The sequence below is a fragment of the Pleurodeles waltl genome, chromosome 9, assembly GCF_031143425.1.
Source record: "Pleurodeles waltl isolate 20211129_DDA chromosome 9, aPleWal1.hap1.20221129, whole genome shotgun sequence".
Lineage (NCBI taxonomy): Eukaryota > Metazoa > Chordata > Amphibia > Caudata > Salamandridae > Pleurodeles > Pleurodeles waltl.
Window position 1 is genome coordinate 420,357,492 of NC_090448.1, and position 16,996 is coordinate 420,374,487.

The following is a 16,996-nucleotide window of genomic DNA, read 5'->3' on the forward strand; positions in this document are numbered from 1 at the left end:
AGTGCAAAGTATCTTTCTGGTCCCCTAGACCTCTGACCTGCTGGACTTGCCCTGCTAACCTCAGCCTAAATTGCAGAACTAACTTTTACAAACTTTTCAAAAGTTTCCTAATTTTTTGTTGGCCAATGCTTTTGCGGTTGATATAAAAGTTATTTGTTGCTTCCAAAACTTGTATCTCGGGAACCCTCCGGTGGATTTTGATGCTTAAGGTCTCTAAAAAGTCATAAAAATAGCATTTATTTTTATAAAGTGGTGTCTTGTTCCTTTTGTGTTGTGTAACTTTCTTATTCTGTTGTTTGGTGCTGGTAAATGTATACACATTGTTCCTTTGCTGCGCCATACTGTTCTCAGCCACACCTACCGAGGGCTGAGTTTAAGATTAAATAAATGTACCTGACTGGACCCAAGCTGGTATGTGTAAGTGTACTGCACAAAAAGGGCTCCCTGTCATGTCATATAGTACACCAAAATCCTCACACCAGGCAAGCTGCCTCGAATATTTATATAGTTCTTACCTGTTATAGAACCTGTCTTTCATTATCTGATGCTTACTGTTTTCTCTCTTGTCAGTGAGTCGTACTGTACTTCTGTAGTGGCGTGCCATTCTGTATCTGAAAGAGTCCAGTCCAGGTCTTTGAGCAGCCACTTTGGAGGAAACAACTCTCTCTCTTTCTCTCTCCCCCTCTAGTCACACACCCTTCTTCCTGTTTTAAGTATCAGGTGTTCCCCTCTTTCCCGGAGGGTAATGCAGGCAGTTTGACTACATAGAAGAGGAGAAGGCAGGATTAACCTTGCTGTTCTCTGGGCAGAGTTGCAGAGGTTGCGGCATTCTCAACCATCAAGTATATCCCGTGCTACCAGAGATTCTCTTGACTGACACTTCTCAGGTGCATATCATTGCACCTGAAAAGGTTATTTTGTGTGTTGCATATCAGAATGGTAATGAACATTTGCACATGTTCTACAGTCTCCATCTTAGAGAGGCTTGCTGGCTCTGTCTTGAAATGGAGTATCTGACACAGGAAGGGGCAGCAAGAGTGAAAATAAGTCTAATGTAAAGTGTATGCTTTTTTTATATCAATCACCTGCTGACAAACCTACAAGTTTGTCACAGCACACCACTCTGTCTGCCCCACCTCAAAACAATATCCAGCTCCCCAATGTTGGGATTCTGTCCAGAAAGTGGACAGTGCATTTCTCTGGATAAGATTAAGGACCTCATTACAACCCTGGCAGTCAATTCTGCTGACCGCCGTGCAGACCGCCGCCAACATACTGTGTCCGTGGCGCAAATCCGCTACGGGTATTATGACCCACACTTAGAAATCCTCCACAATACAGACACCCACACAAGTCCGCCACACCAAAGGTCAGTGATAAACTGGCGATAGCAAAACCCACACTGTCACGCCAACAGAACTACGCCCACACTATCACAACCCATGAATCAATGCGGCGGTCATTCAACCGCGGTAATCCATTGGCGGTACACACCGCCGCGCTCAAAATACACACACATTTACAAAACACAACCACATTGGACAATTCAAAATACACACACCTGATACACATACACACACCACACACTCACACCACTATAAAACACACACCCACATTACCCACAACCCCTCACAATGACAATTTTGGAAGAATTAGAGAGACAGAAAAGCAAAGACTACACCAGCATCCAGAGGCACACAACACCATCACTCATACACCATCCATGCACCTCAAAGAACACACCCCAACACATATACCCCACACATCACATCAACCATCAACTCACACATCACCCACACCACATCATGGCATCTCAAAGACACCCCAGGTTCTCTGAGGAGGAGCTCAGGGTCATGGTGGAGGAAATCATCTGGGTAGAGCAACAGCTATTCGGATCACAGGTGCAGCAGACGTCCATTGCTAGGAAGATGGAGCTATGGTGGAGAATTGTCGACAGGGTCAACGCAGTAGGACAGCATCCAAGAACACAGAATGACATCAGGAAGAGGTGTAACGACCTACGGTGGAAGGAACGTTCCGTGGTATCCAGACACCAGGTAGCCGTACAGAGGACTGGCGGAGGACCCCCACCTCCTCCCCCACAACTAACAACATGGGAGGAGCAAGTCTTGGTGATCATGCATCCTGAGGGCCTCGCAGGAGAAGCAGGAGGACTGGACTCTGGTAAGTCAAAGCTTTACTACTATATCCCCCACCCTACCTGCATGCCATCACAAACCCCAAACCCTAGTCTCACACCGATCACCCCAACACCTCACAGATACCCCACTATCACAACCCACACATCCCAACACCAAGCCCTGCATGTGCCAACAATGCATGGACACCCATCACAGACCTGCATGGACACCCATCACCACAGCATGTCCAAGGGAGAGACTCACCCAGGGCACACAATCACCACTCACACAAGGGCCAAGGCGATAATGCAAGCACAGTAATAGAGGGAAACACACTCATTTCACAAGATGGCACACACAGATACAATAACAATGCATTTACACCCCAACAGGACCCCTACACAACGTTACCGGACAGGAGGTGCCAGCCATATCCAGTCCCCCCACAGAAGAGGCCCACAGTGACGACAGCAGCTCTGCACGCCTGGATCAAGATGACCAGCCCGGCCCATCAGGGACCTCTGGACAGTCGGTTCCCCTGCCACAATCCCAACCCACCACAGAACCTCCCCCCTCAGGAAACACCAGCACAGCACCCACCCAGCGGGCCCATGCCACTGTCCCCAGGACACGTCAATCAGAAGTGTGTCCACCACTACAGGGACCCCAGGCAAACCCACTAACACAGGACGATCAAGGACCTAGGGTCAGTGGCAGTGGGCACACGGTTAAGGGGACGGAGGCACAGGACAACAGGGAAGCTGGGAGGACTGCTGTGCGACAGGGGCAGGACAGGCCCAGGGAACCCACTCTCCACGAGGCACTCTCCAACATCATGGGAGCATACCACCAATCCCAGGAGACCATGGGCACTGTACTGGCCAAGTTTCAGGAGACCCAGCAGCTGCAAGAGGAACAGTACCTCAGGATCAGGGAGGACTTGAAGTCCATTAACACCACCCTGGTCATTATTGCAGGGGTGCTGGTAGACATGGCCAACACCATGAGGAAGACAGTGGCATACCACCGGGCCCCTGACACCAGCCCGAACAATGAACAGCCTTCCACGTCCGCCGGTGCTAGTGGACAGGAGGTCCCGCCACAGAAACAACATGCCACCAGCACCCCACCCCCTGCAGAAGGAGAACCACCCCACAAATGGTCCCTTCGATCCAGGCACAAGGCAGAGAACATTGCCAAGACCCCGCCAGGAAATAAGACTCTCCTTATTGTCACCCTTCTGTCCCACTATGTCACCCTGTCCATCTTGAACTGACATTGCTCCACTTCCTATGCCCCATTGGACAATGCACCTGTGATACAAAGAAACTGGACTCTACCATGGATATTCCACCACCATCACCCCAGCCCATTGCACATCCCCCTCTACTTATTAGCACTTAATAAACACCCTTGAATCACAAAACAATCTGGTGTCAGTCTGTACTTTTACAAATGTATTATAACCTCTTAGACAAATATCAATGTAAATGTTCATTTGCACATTCCAAAGTATGACAGTTGGTGGGCAGCAGTAAACATAGCAGAAGGCAGAATGTGGTACCCGGATCTGTGAAAAGGAAAGCCAAAGAGAATTGTCAGGGTCCATACACAGTGGTAAAAAGGCAGACATATACAATGTCCTACAGTAGTCAGATATGAGATGAGCAGTGCCAGTGTCTTACCTGTGTGTCACTGGAAGTACTGCATGATGATGTTGTTTCGTTTGTCAATATCTTCTTCCTCTGCTTCCTCTTCCTCACTGTCCGCTGCCTCAACAGCTGCCTCAACAGCTGCCATGAGACCAACATCAGGCCCATCCTCCTGCAGAAAAGGCACCTGGCGTCGCAAAGCCAGGTTGTGTAACATACAGCATGCCACGATGATCTGGCACACCTTCTTGGGTGAGTAGTATAGGAAGCCACCTGTTAGATGGAGGCACTGGAATCTGGCCTTCAGGAGGCCGAACGTCCGCTCAATAATCCTCCTAGTTCGCCCATGTGCCTCATTGTAGCGTTCCTCTGCCCTTGTCCTGGCATTCCTCACTGGGGTCAGTAACCATGAGAGGTTGGGGTATCCAGAGTCACCTGTAAATGTCGAGGGATATCTGTTAGACATACACCAACACTTAGGGACTACCCCATACCCAGACACCTACTCATACTGTGTGGGGACCTTGGGCTCACCTATTAGCCACACACGGTGCCTCTGGAGTTGGCCCATCACATAAGGGATGCTGCTATTCCTCAAAATGTAAGCATCATGCACAGAGCCAGGATTCTTGGCATTCACATGGGAGATGTACTGGTCTGCCAAACACACCATCTGCACATTCATTGAATGGTAGCTTTTACGATTTCTGTACACCTTTTCATTCCTGCGGGGGGACAAATGCCACATGTGTACCATTAATGGCACCAATGATGTTGGGGATATGTCCCAGGGCATAGAAGTCAGCTTTCACTGTGTGCAAATCCTCCCCTTGGGGGAAAACGATGTAGCTGCGCATGTGTTTCAGCAGGGCAGATAACACTCTGGACAACATGTTAGAGAACATTGGCTGAGACATCCCTGATACCATGGCCACTGTTGTTTGAAAGGAACCACTGGCCAGGAAATGGAGCACTGGCAGGACCTGCACTAGAAGGGGAATACCTGTGGGATGGCGAATAGCTGACATCAGGTCTGGCTCCAATTGGGCACACAGTTCTTGGATTGTGGCACGATCAAGTCTGTAGGTGATAATGATGTGTCTGTCTTCCATTGTTGACAGGTCCACCAGGGGTCTGTACACCGGAGGATGACGCCATCTCATCATCTGCCCCAGCGGATGTGCCCTGTGGAGGAGAATGGTGAGCAGAGGGTCATGTACCACATAGTTTGCACAAGGGTCTTGCACTAATGTGATTAAATCGGTGTGTGGCGTTGTCTGTCCGTATTTGTGCCCAAATGTGCTGTGATGCAGTTAGGTGCCCTGCCATGTGCCACCCTGAAATGACGGCTGCCTGACCTGTAAGGAGGGACAAGGGGAAATTAGGTAACTGCGCTGGAGTTGTGCTGCGTCGCGGTAGGCGGTCAAAGACAGCCGCGCAATTCAGCATTGGTTATTATTGGGCCCTATGGGTTCCAGGAGCCAATGATGATGTGCGCCGGCGGTGACTGTACGCACCGCCGCGGAAGTGACCGCCATTTTATAGCTGTTCACTCACTTGATACCTGACCTTCAACAGGAGAGGACCTACACTGCAAGTGCTGCTGTGACATCAGTCTGGAAGCGGCAATGGCTCGAGTGTCTGGGGAAAGGGCACCTACCTTCAGTGTGGAGGAGTTGGAGAGACTAGTGGATGGGGTCCTCCCCCAGTACACGCTACTCTACGGTCCTCCAGACAAACAGGTGAGTAAACTGTGAGCATGATGCGTGGGACATGAATTTATGGAGTTGTGTGGATGGAAGATACATGTTGGGGGGGCTGAGGCCTGCATGTGAGGATGGTGAGTGTATGTGTGTCAGGGCATGGGTGGGAACTGGTGGCCAATGAGTATGATGAACCGGACGGGTGAGTAAGTTCCTTTCTTACTTTACCTTTCCTCTAGGTCAGCGCCCACCAGAAGAAGGGTATTTGGTGTGCCAAGGAAGTACGGACCCTGGGGGTCTATCATAGACGGAGCACCCACTGCCACAAGAGATGGGAGGACCTTTGCCGCTGGAGCAAGGAGACTGCGGAGGCCCAGCTGGGGATGGCCTCCCAACGTGGAAGGGGTGCCCGTCGCACCAGGACCCCCTGATGTTCCGGATCCTGGCGGTGGCCTATCCGGAGTTGGATGGGCGCTTGAGGGTATCACAGCAGCCACAAGGAGATAAGTACAGTCTCATTCAGCTGACTCTGCGTGCTTTATGAGGTGTCTGGGTGGGGGATGTGGGCTGTGCGTTCCCCTAGGCCAGGGCGAACTTGCTAGGGTAGGACCCTTGTTAGGCAGGCTCTATGGCACTCCAACCCCAATAGTGGTAGTGACCATCTACAACCAGTCAGGCTCCTGTGGGTTCCAGGTGTGCAGCAAATGGGGTTAGGCATAGTCCCCCATGGGCAGGTGATTTCCCTACAAACAGTTAGTGCATGGCCTAGTGCATAGGGCTGCTCCCTGTGTGTTGTGTCCGCCAACGGTAGTGGTGTTGCTGGCATTGACCTTGTGTCTCCTCTGTCTTTCCCCCCCTTTTTGTTTTGTCACCCTGTCCTTGTGTGCATTAGCATCATCTGGCGGAGGAGCAGTTGCAGCGGAGCAGGAGGGAGCTGCAACCCACATGGCCCAGGAGCGTGAATGTACGGAGTCTGAAGGCACCAGTGGGACGGTGGGCAAGGGGAGCTCCACGATGGGGACAAGAGGGGACGACAGCGACTCCTCCTCTGATGGGAGCTCCCTTGCAGTGCCGGGCGCCTCTGTGCCCACTGCAACAACAGGTACAGCCACCACCCCCTCCTACCAGCACTGCCCTCCCAGCAGCCCCTCAGCGTGTTTCCCGTGCCCGCTCACCCAGGAGGGGTGGGGGGCATCTCCTTCACCCCAGGCACCTCAGGCCCTGCCCCAGTCAGCCCTGCTGCCCTCAGTGAGGAGGCTATTGACCTCCTGAGATCCCTCACTGTTGGGCAGTCCACCATTTTGAATGCCATCTAGGGTGTCGAGAGGCATTTGCAGCAAAACAAATGCATACCTGGAGGGCATTCATTCTGGCGTGGCAGCCCAACAGAAAGCATTTTAGGCTCGGGCCTCAGCACTAATGGCAGCCATTGTCCCTGTGTCCAGCCTCCCCCCTCCAACATCCACTACCCCGACCCAAACCCCTCTACCTCAGCCTATCCCAAGCACACCATCAGACCAGCATGCACACACATCAACACACAAAAGTGGCTCAGGCAAACATAAGCACCACACATCTCACAGGCACTCACACAAGCACCATCCCCATGCAGACACACAAACATCCATTGCCTCCACTGTGTCCCCATCCTCCATGATCTCCACCTCCCTCCCAGTATTGTCTCCAATCACACCTGCATGCACTACATCCTCAGCCACAACCTCCATTACCAGCACGCCCATCACTACACACCGCTCACGTGCAATCACCACCCCCACTACCATTCACACATCCTCTGTGTCCTCTCCCACTGTGTCTGTGAGCCCTACTCCCAAAGTACACCATCGCCGGCACACACCCACTCAACAGCCATCCACCTCACAAAAGCCTCCAACCTATGCACCTTCACCCAAACTCAGCAGACGTACACCTCCTACAACCCATACCTCTTCCTCCACTCCCAAACCCCCTCCATCTTCCTGTCCCAGTGTGTCTAAAAAACCTTTCCTGGCTTCCATTGACCTCTTCCCTAAACTTCCCCCCCCACCCGGTCCTTCCCCTAGGGCCAGGTTGTCTAGAGCCCAGACCAGCACCTCAGCCACCAAATCGTCGTTCACTGTGGTCCCTGCAAGTCCGGGAGGATCAAAGGGGGCACCCATCAGGGCTGCCAGTGTGCCACCTACTGAAGCCAAGGACCACCCAATTCCGCCACCTCCCAAGGTAAAGAATGGGCCAGCATGCAGAAGAGAAGAGCCGCACCACCCACCCAGCAAGGCCTCACCCAGAACCAAAGAGGACAGTGCCAAGGTCCCAGTAGCGACTTCCAAGGTGGGGAAGGGACACAAGAGCAAAGGAAAGTCACCTCAGGGCACGGAGCCTCCGGGTGAGGGACTCGTAACCCCCATTTCTCAAGACAGCCCAGCAACCTGTACCGCGGTGAGCACTGCCGCAACGACCGCCATCTGCACCGCCACCTGCACGCCAGCTGACGCTACTACAGTCACCAGCATCAACCCCAGTGGGCAGCCTTCTGAGGCTGCAGGAGACGGCCTGGTGTCTCCCTCAACTACTGCAGACACCTGCACCACGGGCACCACCGGCAGCATCTCCACCGCAGACACTGCCTCAGCCACCTCCACCTGCCCTGTGACGTGCCCAGGCAGTGCCACTACAGCGGACATCACCACCATCGCCAGTGGGCAGCCGACCAAGGCTGCAGGAGATGTCCTGGACCCTGCACACACCACATGAGGCACTACCAGAAGTTTGCAGCCTAAGTCGTCACAAAGTGGAGTGCGGCTCTGCCTCCATGGAGTATCATGCTACCTGTTACCTGAAAATCTCGTGGCTTAGACAATCAGGTGAGGGAATGGGAACTGCCACACCCCTGGTGCAGCATCACTGGCCACCAAGCCCCCTCCAGAACCAGTGGAGCAAGGCATCCACTAACCCAGTCCGTAGCAGGATGAAGCACTCTGGGCACCAAGCCCCCTCCAGAACAAGTGGAGAAAAGCATCCACTAACCCACTCCTTAGCAGGATACAGCACTCTGGGCACCAATCCCCCTCCAGAACCAGTGGAGAAAGGCATCCACTAACCCAGTCCTTAGCAGGATGAAGCACTCTGGGCACCAAGCCCCCTCAAGAACTAGTGGAGAAAGGCATCCACTAACCCAGTCCTTAGCAGGATGAAGCACTCAGGGCACCAAGCCCCCTCCAGAACCCGTGGAGAAAAGCATCCGCTAACCCAGCCCTTAGCAGGATGAAGCACTCTGGGCACTAAGCCCCCTCTAGAACCAGTGGAGAAAAGCATCCACTAACCCAGTCCTTAGCAGGATGAAGCACTCTGGGCACCAAGCCCCCTCCAGAACCAGTGGAGAAAGGCATCCACTAACCCAGCCCTTAGCAGGATGAAGCACTCTAGGCACCAAGCCCTATCAAGAACCAGTGGTAGACGCCACCCACTGAAGAGACTGTGGCTTTGCACTCCCCAGGAGCAAGCAGTGGGCAACCCAACTACATGAGAAACTTGAGAGACTGTGGCTTTGCACTCCCCAGGACCAAGCAGTGGGCAACCCACCCACTAGAGAGACTGTGGCTTTGCACTCCCCAGGACCAAGCAGTAGGCAAACCACCCACTTGAGAGACTGTGGCTTTGCACTCCCCAGGAGCAAGCAGTGGGCAACCCACCCACTTGCGAGACTTGATAGATTGTGTCTTTGCACTCCCCAGGACCAAGCAGTGGGCAACCGACCCACTTGAGAGACTTGATAGATTGTGGCTTTGCACTCCCCAGGACCAAGCATTGGGCAACCCACCCACTTGAGAGACTTGAGAGACTGTGGCTTTGCACTCCCCAGGACCAAGCAGTGGGCAACCCACCCACTAGAGAGATTGTGGCTTTGCACTCCCCAGGACCAAGCAGTGCGCAAAGCACCCACTTGAGAGACTGTGGCTTTGCACTCCCCAGGGCCAAGCAGTGGGCATGGAGCCCCCTCGAGGAGCAGTGGCGTCGTCCCATCATGCGGCTGAGGTGCCTGTTTATTTCGACCTGATGCCCCTGCAGTGTTCTCTCCGTTTTGAGGCAGATGTCATGTGTGGGCTTCGCCCATGTTTTTTGGGACCAATGGTCCACGGACATTTAATGGGACAGTGTACGGACTTGTGTACTTGCTGTTAATATTTGTATATACTGATGATTATAAGTTATCTTGGGCTATCTGATTGGTCGAATATTACACTTGTTAAACTCATTTTATTTGGTCCTTGCGTTCTTCCAGGGGGTGACGGGGTGTATCTGTGATGTGATTGGATATGTGTGTGTGTGTTGTTGTGGGTGGGGTTTGCGGGTGTTGCGTGCATGTGTCACTCTCTTTTCCCTCCTCCCCTCCCCAGTGTGCTACGTGCAGTACTCACTGTGGTCGTCGCCGCCATCTTTGATGTTCCTTGTAGATGAGGAGGTAGACCAGCATCGGCAGGACCTGTAACTTGGCCTCCATGGCGTCCTGGTTGTTCGTTGAGTGTCGAGAGGTGAGTGGTTTCCCTTCTGTGTTCTGTTTCCACCGTGCTTTTGATGGCATCGGTACTGCCCCGGAAAAGCTGGCGGATTGGTGCCTTGTAATAGTGTGGGCGGTACATTGTCTTCTGCCTGTCTGTTGGCGGTTACCGCTGCGTGTTTGTTTCTACCCCCGTGGCGGTTGGAGTGTTAAAGTGGCTGTCTGTGTTGGCGGTTTCCGCCATGGACGTAATTCCATTTTATTTTTGCGCCGGCCTTTTGGCGGTATTACCTCCGCTTTATCACCGACCACCAGGGTTGTAATGAGGGCCTAAGTGCCTTGCGCCAAATATCCAGGGGCGCAGCTTAAACAGTGAAAGTTTGGGGGTGAATGTCAAATTTCCCAACAAAAAAAAGCAGTGGGCCAATGGATTGAGGGGTGAGATGACCAAGGTTTGGAAGGGACTGGTCATATGAGGAACAGGGTCAGTAATGATTTGCATTAGGTAGGCCTCTGTCTTGAGTGGCACAGTGGGCAAAAAACTGTGGGCTGGAATACTACTCTGAGCAACTGCCACTGGTTAGACTATTTGCAAACATTTGTCCAATTATGTTTTGGGTATTTGATTGTCAGTAACATGCACAGAAACCTCAGATTGCTGGCAATATTTGAGAATTCCAAAAAGAAGTACATTTGCCTCATTCAAGGAGTACTTCTATTGGTGCAGATTTAATACTTTTTTGGTAAACCAGTCACTATACATTTAAGTTCCTGATCCAAAAATGAGTAATTTAAAACTGCTTAGTCAAATAAGAACAACAAGAAAAAACAACACAGATATAGTAGACCAAACTCAGAACCAAAACCAAATGCCATGCAAGGAATGTATTTACTTGGGAGGTGTCCCACCCCAAACACCTCTCTCAAACTACGCCCCTGCAAATATCTGAACACGCTGTGCAGTATCACCCACACCAAACAAGCCAGTCTACCCTAAACTACAACATTTCTCTGTTTTATGATCAAATAGGAGTCCAATGCAGTTTGATGATGGTATGATCAGACACCTGAATCCGAATCCTAAAAAGACTGTTCCAAAACCCTGACTAAAAATACAATGATATATTCTGAAATACAAAATCCTTTGGATGAGTCTGTCCTTTTGTGCAATATAACTTATAAATAAAACTTTAAAAATATATTTATTTTTCTCAGACAAACACACAGAATGTACAGTTGTTCAATCCCTATCTAAAATGTCCTTTAAGAAAAATCGCCCAGCAGCTTCTCTCCACAGTATGAACTAAATTAGTAGCAATTAACGGCAGCAGCAATTATCTGCTTCTATGCGTCCCTGCCCTGGACTGTTGAGAACCTACAGAAACCAGAAGTTTTTTACAGCCTGAAGAATAGTTATGCTGTACATTCAAAAGTTACATTCTTTAAAAGTCTGACAAAGTAGGCAGACTCAGAATAATATGAAAAATATGGTTGCTCAGAGTTCATTCAAACAATATCGCCTTGGTACGATTGAAAGGCCAAAGAATTATACAAAATGTATTCCTGGATTACAAATTTGAGGCCAGAGAATAATCTACCACAGCAGTTCTTTTTCTTTTGTGGACCCCCAAAGATTCATTACTGGAATCCGGGGACCCCCACTGAGTTATTATTGGATGCTGGGGCCTCCCGGTACTAACAATTTCCATGATTTAAACCTCAAAACAATATACAAAAATACAAATCAAGCATACACCAAACTAATGCTCAAATATTTAAATATTTAGCTTAATTCACTATCAAACATGGAAAATGTTTTCACAGTTTCATTATTGTTTCTTTAATTGAATATAATTTATTAATTTTAAAAGTATTTATTTTAATATCATCTAATTGTGTAACAGAGTTGCGGATCGCCTGAGTAAGCCTCTCGGACCCCCATGGGGTCCTTGGGCCACAGGCTAAGAACCACTGATCTAACAAGCCCATACATTTTAATAAAATCTTATGATTGAGGACCTCGCATCACATTAAATGCCAGCTAGTTTAAGGTACAAGAGGTTTGTTCTTAATTGGATCCTGAAATTACTCTGATTTCAATTATCAGAAATTCGATTTTTCATAGGTTTCCACAAACATGACTTTGGCACTGTACTGATCTGTGTAAATACAATTCAGAAAGTGTCAATCAGTGACTTAGAATATAATTAGGGTATTGAAATTCTCCTAATTTGCTTTTACGTAAATTACGTGAAATTTCAGCAAAATTTTGCTTAGTTACACGAAATGGGAAATTGATCATTTTGCGCTATATTTTAGCAGCAAATGCATCACTACGTGAATTTTTGATGCATTTGTGGTAGTTACCCAAAGTGGCGTAATTTTGTGCATTTTGCATAATAATAAGAATAACACAAAATTCTCCAAATTACACGTACTACCACAGTGTAACTTACATTTTGCCCAGGCTTAAATATAATGAAAAAAAGGTTATGCTTTTATGTCAGCAATTTTATGGATAATCTCTTTTTGAACTTAAAGTGCAGGTACTCAGTACTTGACAGTACCTGCAATTTAAAGCACTGGGTGTACTGACTGAGAGAGGGACTCTTTTTATGCTGCTGAAATGGATATTTAAAACTGTATTACCAGGTGATTGAGTCTACATAACTAATTTTCAAGTCTATCAGTAGAGATTGGCAAGTCTACAAATTCATAGGGAGAGTTAAGCTGGGGATCTGTTTTTTCATCAACAGCCAAAGATACAAGCAAAGCCAGCTAAAGATTTGGCATGGATATGACACAGCAAACATCATGTAAATCATAATAGAGTCTGTTTCAAATTAAACATATTTATCTTGAAAGCTGTGCTGCACATTAGTAAATTAGGTTATATTCCTACACTGATATTTGTTAAAATTAATAATTTTGAACATGAACTTCTTCATGTTCTAATTTCACTGCCATGAGTGAACTAAAAGATGTCGGTTTGTCAAGTGCCCTGCATATATGGCCAATATTGTGGTTACATCCAGAGCTACAATATTGTCTTGTAAACCATACACAAGTTGAGGTTTTTATATAGTACAGATCTAAAAGGGATACCGTAAGAGGATCAGATCAGACAGTCATTCGAAATGAGGCACAATGCACTATCAATATTTGCCTTGGGTCACATAATTCTACCAAGTGGAAAAACTGGGATTTGAGTTTAGGTTTCCTGGTTACACATTCTGCAGCTCAGCCACTGGAGGAATATCGTGTCTGTCTTTTTCTTTTTTTTTTTAACCCAAAATGGACAACGTTTTGTATTTAATTGTGTGTTAACCTATATTGGTCTCCATGTTCAATAAATAAAGCATATTTGTTCATTCTGACACGAAATATCTATAAAATGCCAAAATGTCTTTCTTGGAAAAGTGCAAAGTTAAGCATGAGGTAAGGCTGGATTCTGTTCTTATCATAATATCATTGCCCTCTTCAGACTATAGATGGAGAAGGTCAGCATCCCGATGACAGCGTTTGCATTGATTAGCATAACGAAGAGGACTCTCGCATCTTGCAGTTTTCTCTTGATTAAATGTATTCAATGAGAAACATGCAAATTGCAACTCAGGTGCCGACAGACGCACACAGCAGAAAAACATCTATTTAGATGTCATGCACCGAGCTTGTCTGAGTTAAGCTGGTTTGTCTTCTAAAAGGCAGTGTCTGGAATGCTTGGCTCCGCTCTATTTTGGCTCCCTAGAACCCATGAGGCAGTGGTCGAGGCAGAGCTGGACAGTAGTCTTGAGCCATGCTCGAACATTGCTTGGCTTGCACATCTCTAACCTGTGGTGTAACACAAAATGATGCCCCCACGCATTGTGATGGGGGGCTTTGAATTTCCCATTTCTCACAGATATTTGTTGTCCTTGTGGTGAGTGGGGCCCCACCTGGAGGGTTAGGGTCCCCTGGAGTATTGAGGGCCTCCCTGAGCAGCAGGGACTGCAGTGTTTGCAAGGGCCTGCCTTACGCTCCTGTCTCTAACTATAAAGAAGTACGAATTGTTAAGAATGAAATTACTTTTGGAATTACTGAGGAATTACGTTTCCGAAGGAGTTCATCTATTTGCAATAAAAGATGGTACATACTGATTTTATAGACATCAACTTCCTCAACACTAACAGTATTACAAGTACAATTATGCTGCTTACCTGATTGTTTAGACAGGCCTCAGCTTGTTTAACATCTCGCAAAAAAAGATGAAAGATATGTGACTGCACCAGAACCTCTCGTCGGCTCTCCCACATCTGTAACAGCTTGTTCCAGCCGACATCAAGTTTTTGAAGCCATTGTTGTAGAGAAAGGTATGGGATGTCGGCCTCCTCCAAGGCTAGCAAGTCATGAACTGCTTGGATCTTGTTGTAATCTTCCTCATAGTGGTTGATGTCCTCCTTTAGGGCAGCATGTTGGTTGAGAAGCTTCTCAGCCTCTGCCAGGTTGTTGGGCAGCTCTTCCGAGGCTACGGCCGTCTGGGTCTTGACCAACCAGGTCAAGAAGCTGTCCAGATCCTGAATGAACTGCTGTAGCCGAGTGGCCACAGTAAGAGAGTCCTCACAGCCCTGCAGGGTACGCTTTAAGGCCTCCCACTCTTCACTGATTTGCTCGAATTGCAGGAGGATTTCCATGGCTTGGGCTGGATGAGTGTTGGCCAGAGCCTCTGCATCTTGCTGGAGCTCAATCAGCTTTGGGGCAATGGCCACCAAGGCAGCTTCCATAGTGGAGAGCTTCCTCTGCAGAGATAGAACACCCCCCATGTCACTGCTGTTGTACTGTGTAGATTCAATGGCTTTTCGCTTTTCACGGATCTGAGACTTGGTCTCATTGCATTCCAGCAAATAGTTCTGGATCCGGAGGATGGAGTTCAGGTTCTCCTTCTTCTGCTCCACAAGTTCCACAATGCGGTTCCACCTACAAATCACAAACACAAATGGTAATAAAACATGGATCTTATGACCCACGAGTGATTACAGGCTACATATTACATACATTTACAAGCTGTGTTTTAAGGGATATTTCAACATTTAGCATACCTGTTTCCCAAAACACAAGGAGTCATGAGTAATACAACTTTGTTTTCATTGCATTTTAGTTTTCATTTTGCTCTGATTTGTTGAGTGCAGTACAATGGTGTAATGGCATAAAGCTATTGCAGAAATAACTATTTTTTAAGTGCTCTGTAAAATATACTTTTGATCAGGCAATGTGTTTCAAAGTGAAACCACCTCAGAGAAAAATATCTGATGCCTATGAATGCACCTGGTAAAAGGTATGTCCAGGAGCTTTGTAGCAGATGATTGAAGGCCAGAGAGGACTTCATATAAACTTAATATACACATTTCTACTGCAATTGATCTTTCATGGATTCACATGCTTGAATCATTTTCCATTATTGAGCTGGGAGTCCTTGTAATCCTATAAACAGCAATGTTCACTAAAATATTCCCAAAGGGCCAGAGACACTGCAATCAGCATCAGCAATAGACCTAAACTTCCACGGAGCCATGCAGTGTGGTCCATTTCTTTACACTCTGGCACTTCTAAAAAGGCTCAAAAATGTCACTGGGGCTTTAGCAGAGGAGCTGCCATCTAAATCTGTGGATCCTCAAAGCAACCCTGCCAGCACTCCAGACAGGACAGATAAGGGAGATGGCAAGGTGACTGGTGCCATGTTCTGCACCCCTTATGTTGATGACTACTGCTTTCACTTTGCTCTCCCCCAACACTCCTCAACCACCTTCTCCAATGTGTTCCTCTGTTGTTGTTGCTTAAATTGTGTTGTCAGCTACAGTACCATCAACAAAAGCATCGTCGACGGACCACAGTCAATAAGTTGTCCATCGGCTAGAGTACCATCAACAAAGACACTGACAACAATGTCACAGTTGGGGAGGACACAAGTAAAAGAAGACACTGTTGATGACAGGACTGCCACTGTCAATGACAGAACCTGTTCTGACCAATGATGAGAAGATGAGGAAAGTTTCCCTTCTCCTATTCGGCGAAGAGATACTACACAAAGTAAGGAGATGCTACTACTACCTCCAAAGAACTTTGAGACAGAGGATGAATTATAGGATGAAGGTCCATTTTACCACACATCTAGTCCAACTCAACTCTATGTTAAGTATAATCCAAATTATAATGCAGGAGGCAATGTACATTGATGTTTCGTCAACTACACTAAGACGACCAGAATGATGAGTACCATCATGAACCATCTTATCAGGCTCCTCCAACAGTCTCATTAGACCTCATCGATGACCTCCATCGCATGATGTCAGACTATTATTCCAGTTTACTTCCACAGCCACAACATTCACTGCAATCTCTGCAGATTCTGCAACCTCATTTACCACAACAAACTAAACTATAGGTCCCATAACATAAGGTTCCACCAGTCAGTCAGTACTGTGCTCAGTCTGATCGGGTGCGATACAAAGAAATGAAACATCCAACATATTTCAACCAAAGTGACAGGAAGCAATCATCTGCACTTTGAGTCTGAGGAATAGGTCACAGTTTGTATTGCGATTAAATAGTACCAAATATTGTAGTGAATTTCTAAACGTGAAATTCTACTTCTAGCCCCCTTAACTCTGACCCCTTGACTGTCTGAGAATTGCTCTTTGTTTTTTTGATGTTTTTCCAAGTTCATCCAAGCACAAGATAGCTTCTTCAACCAAAGTCAAAGTTACTTTTGAAAAGTTAATATATTTGACAGTGCTGATTAACAGAGCACTTATACAACCGAATATGTAACACAATACCCATTTTACAAAGGCTGTACAATAAAAAATACATATTTTCCCAGACCTTCTAAGGAAATTTGCTAGAATTTGCAAAGGGACATGTTCTGTCACATGACACCCAACACTTCTGTTAGGGTTTTTTAAAAGTTGTACAAAAAAATGACATAGGTTTGATGACCTTCTCTGGCAATTTGATAGAATTTGTAAAGGG

The 16,996-nt window shown here is 47.7% G+C and overlaps 1 protein-coding gene across 2 annotated transcripts in view; it reads right to left on the bottom strand.

The window, feature by feature from the left end:
• Window positions 1-16,996, bottom strand: part of SPTBN4 (spectrin beta, non-erythrocytic 4) — a 1,652,494-nt gene that overhangs the window by 1,232,574 nt on the left and 402,924 nt on the right. For both annotated transcript variants that reach the window (XM_069207217.1, XM_069207216.1), the window contains exon 16: window positions 14,188-14,944. In XM_069207217.1, the coding sequence (XP_069063318.1) occupies window positions 14,188-14,944 (757 nt within the window). The remainder of the gene's footprint in view (window positions 1-14,187; window positions 14,945-16,996) is intronic.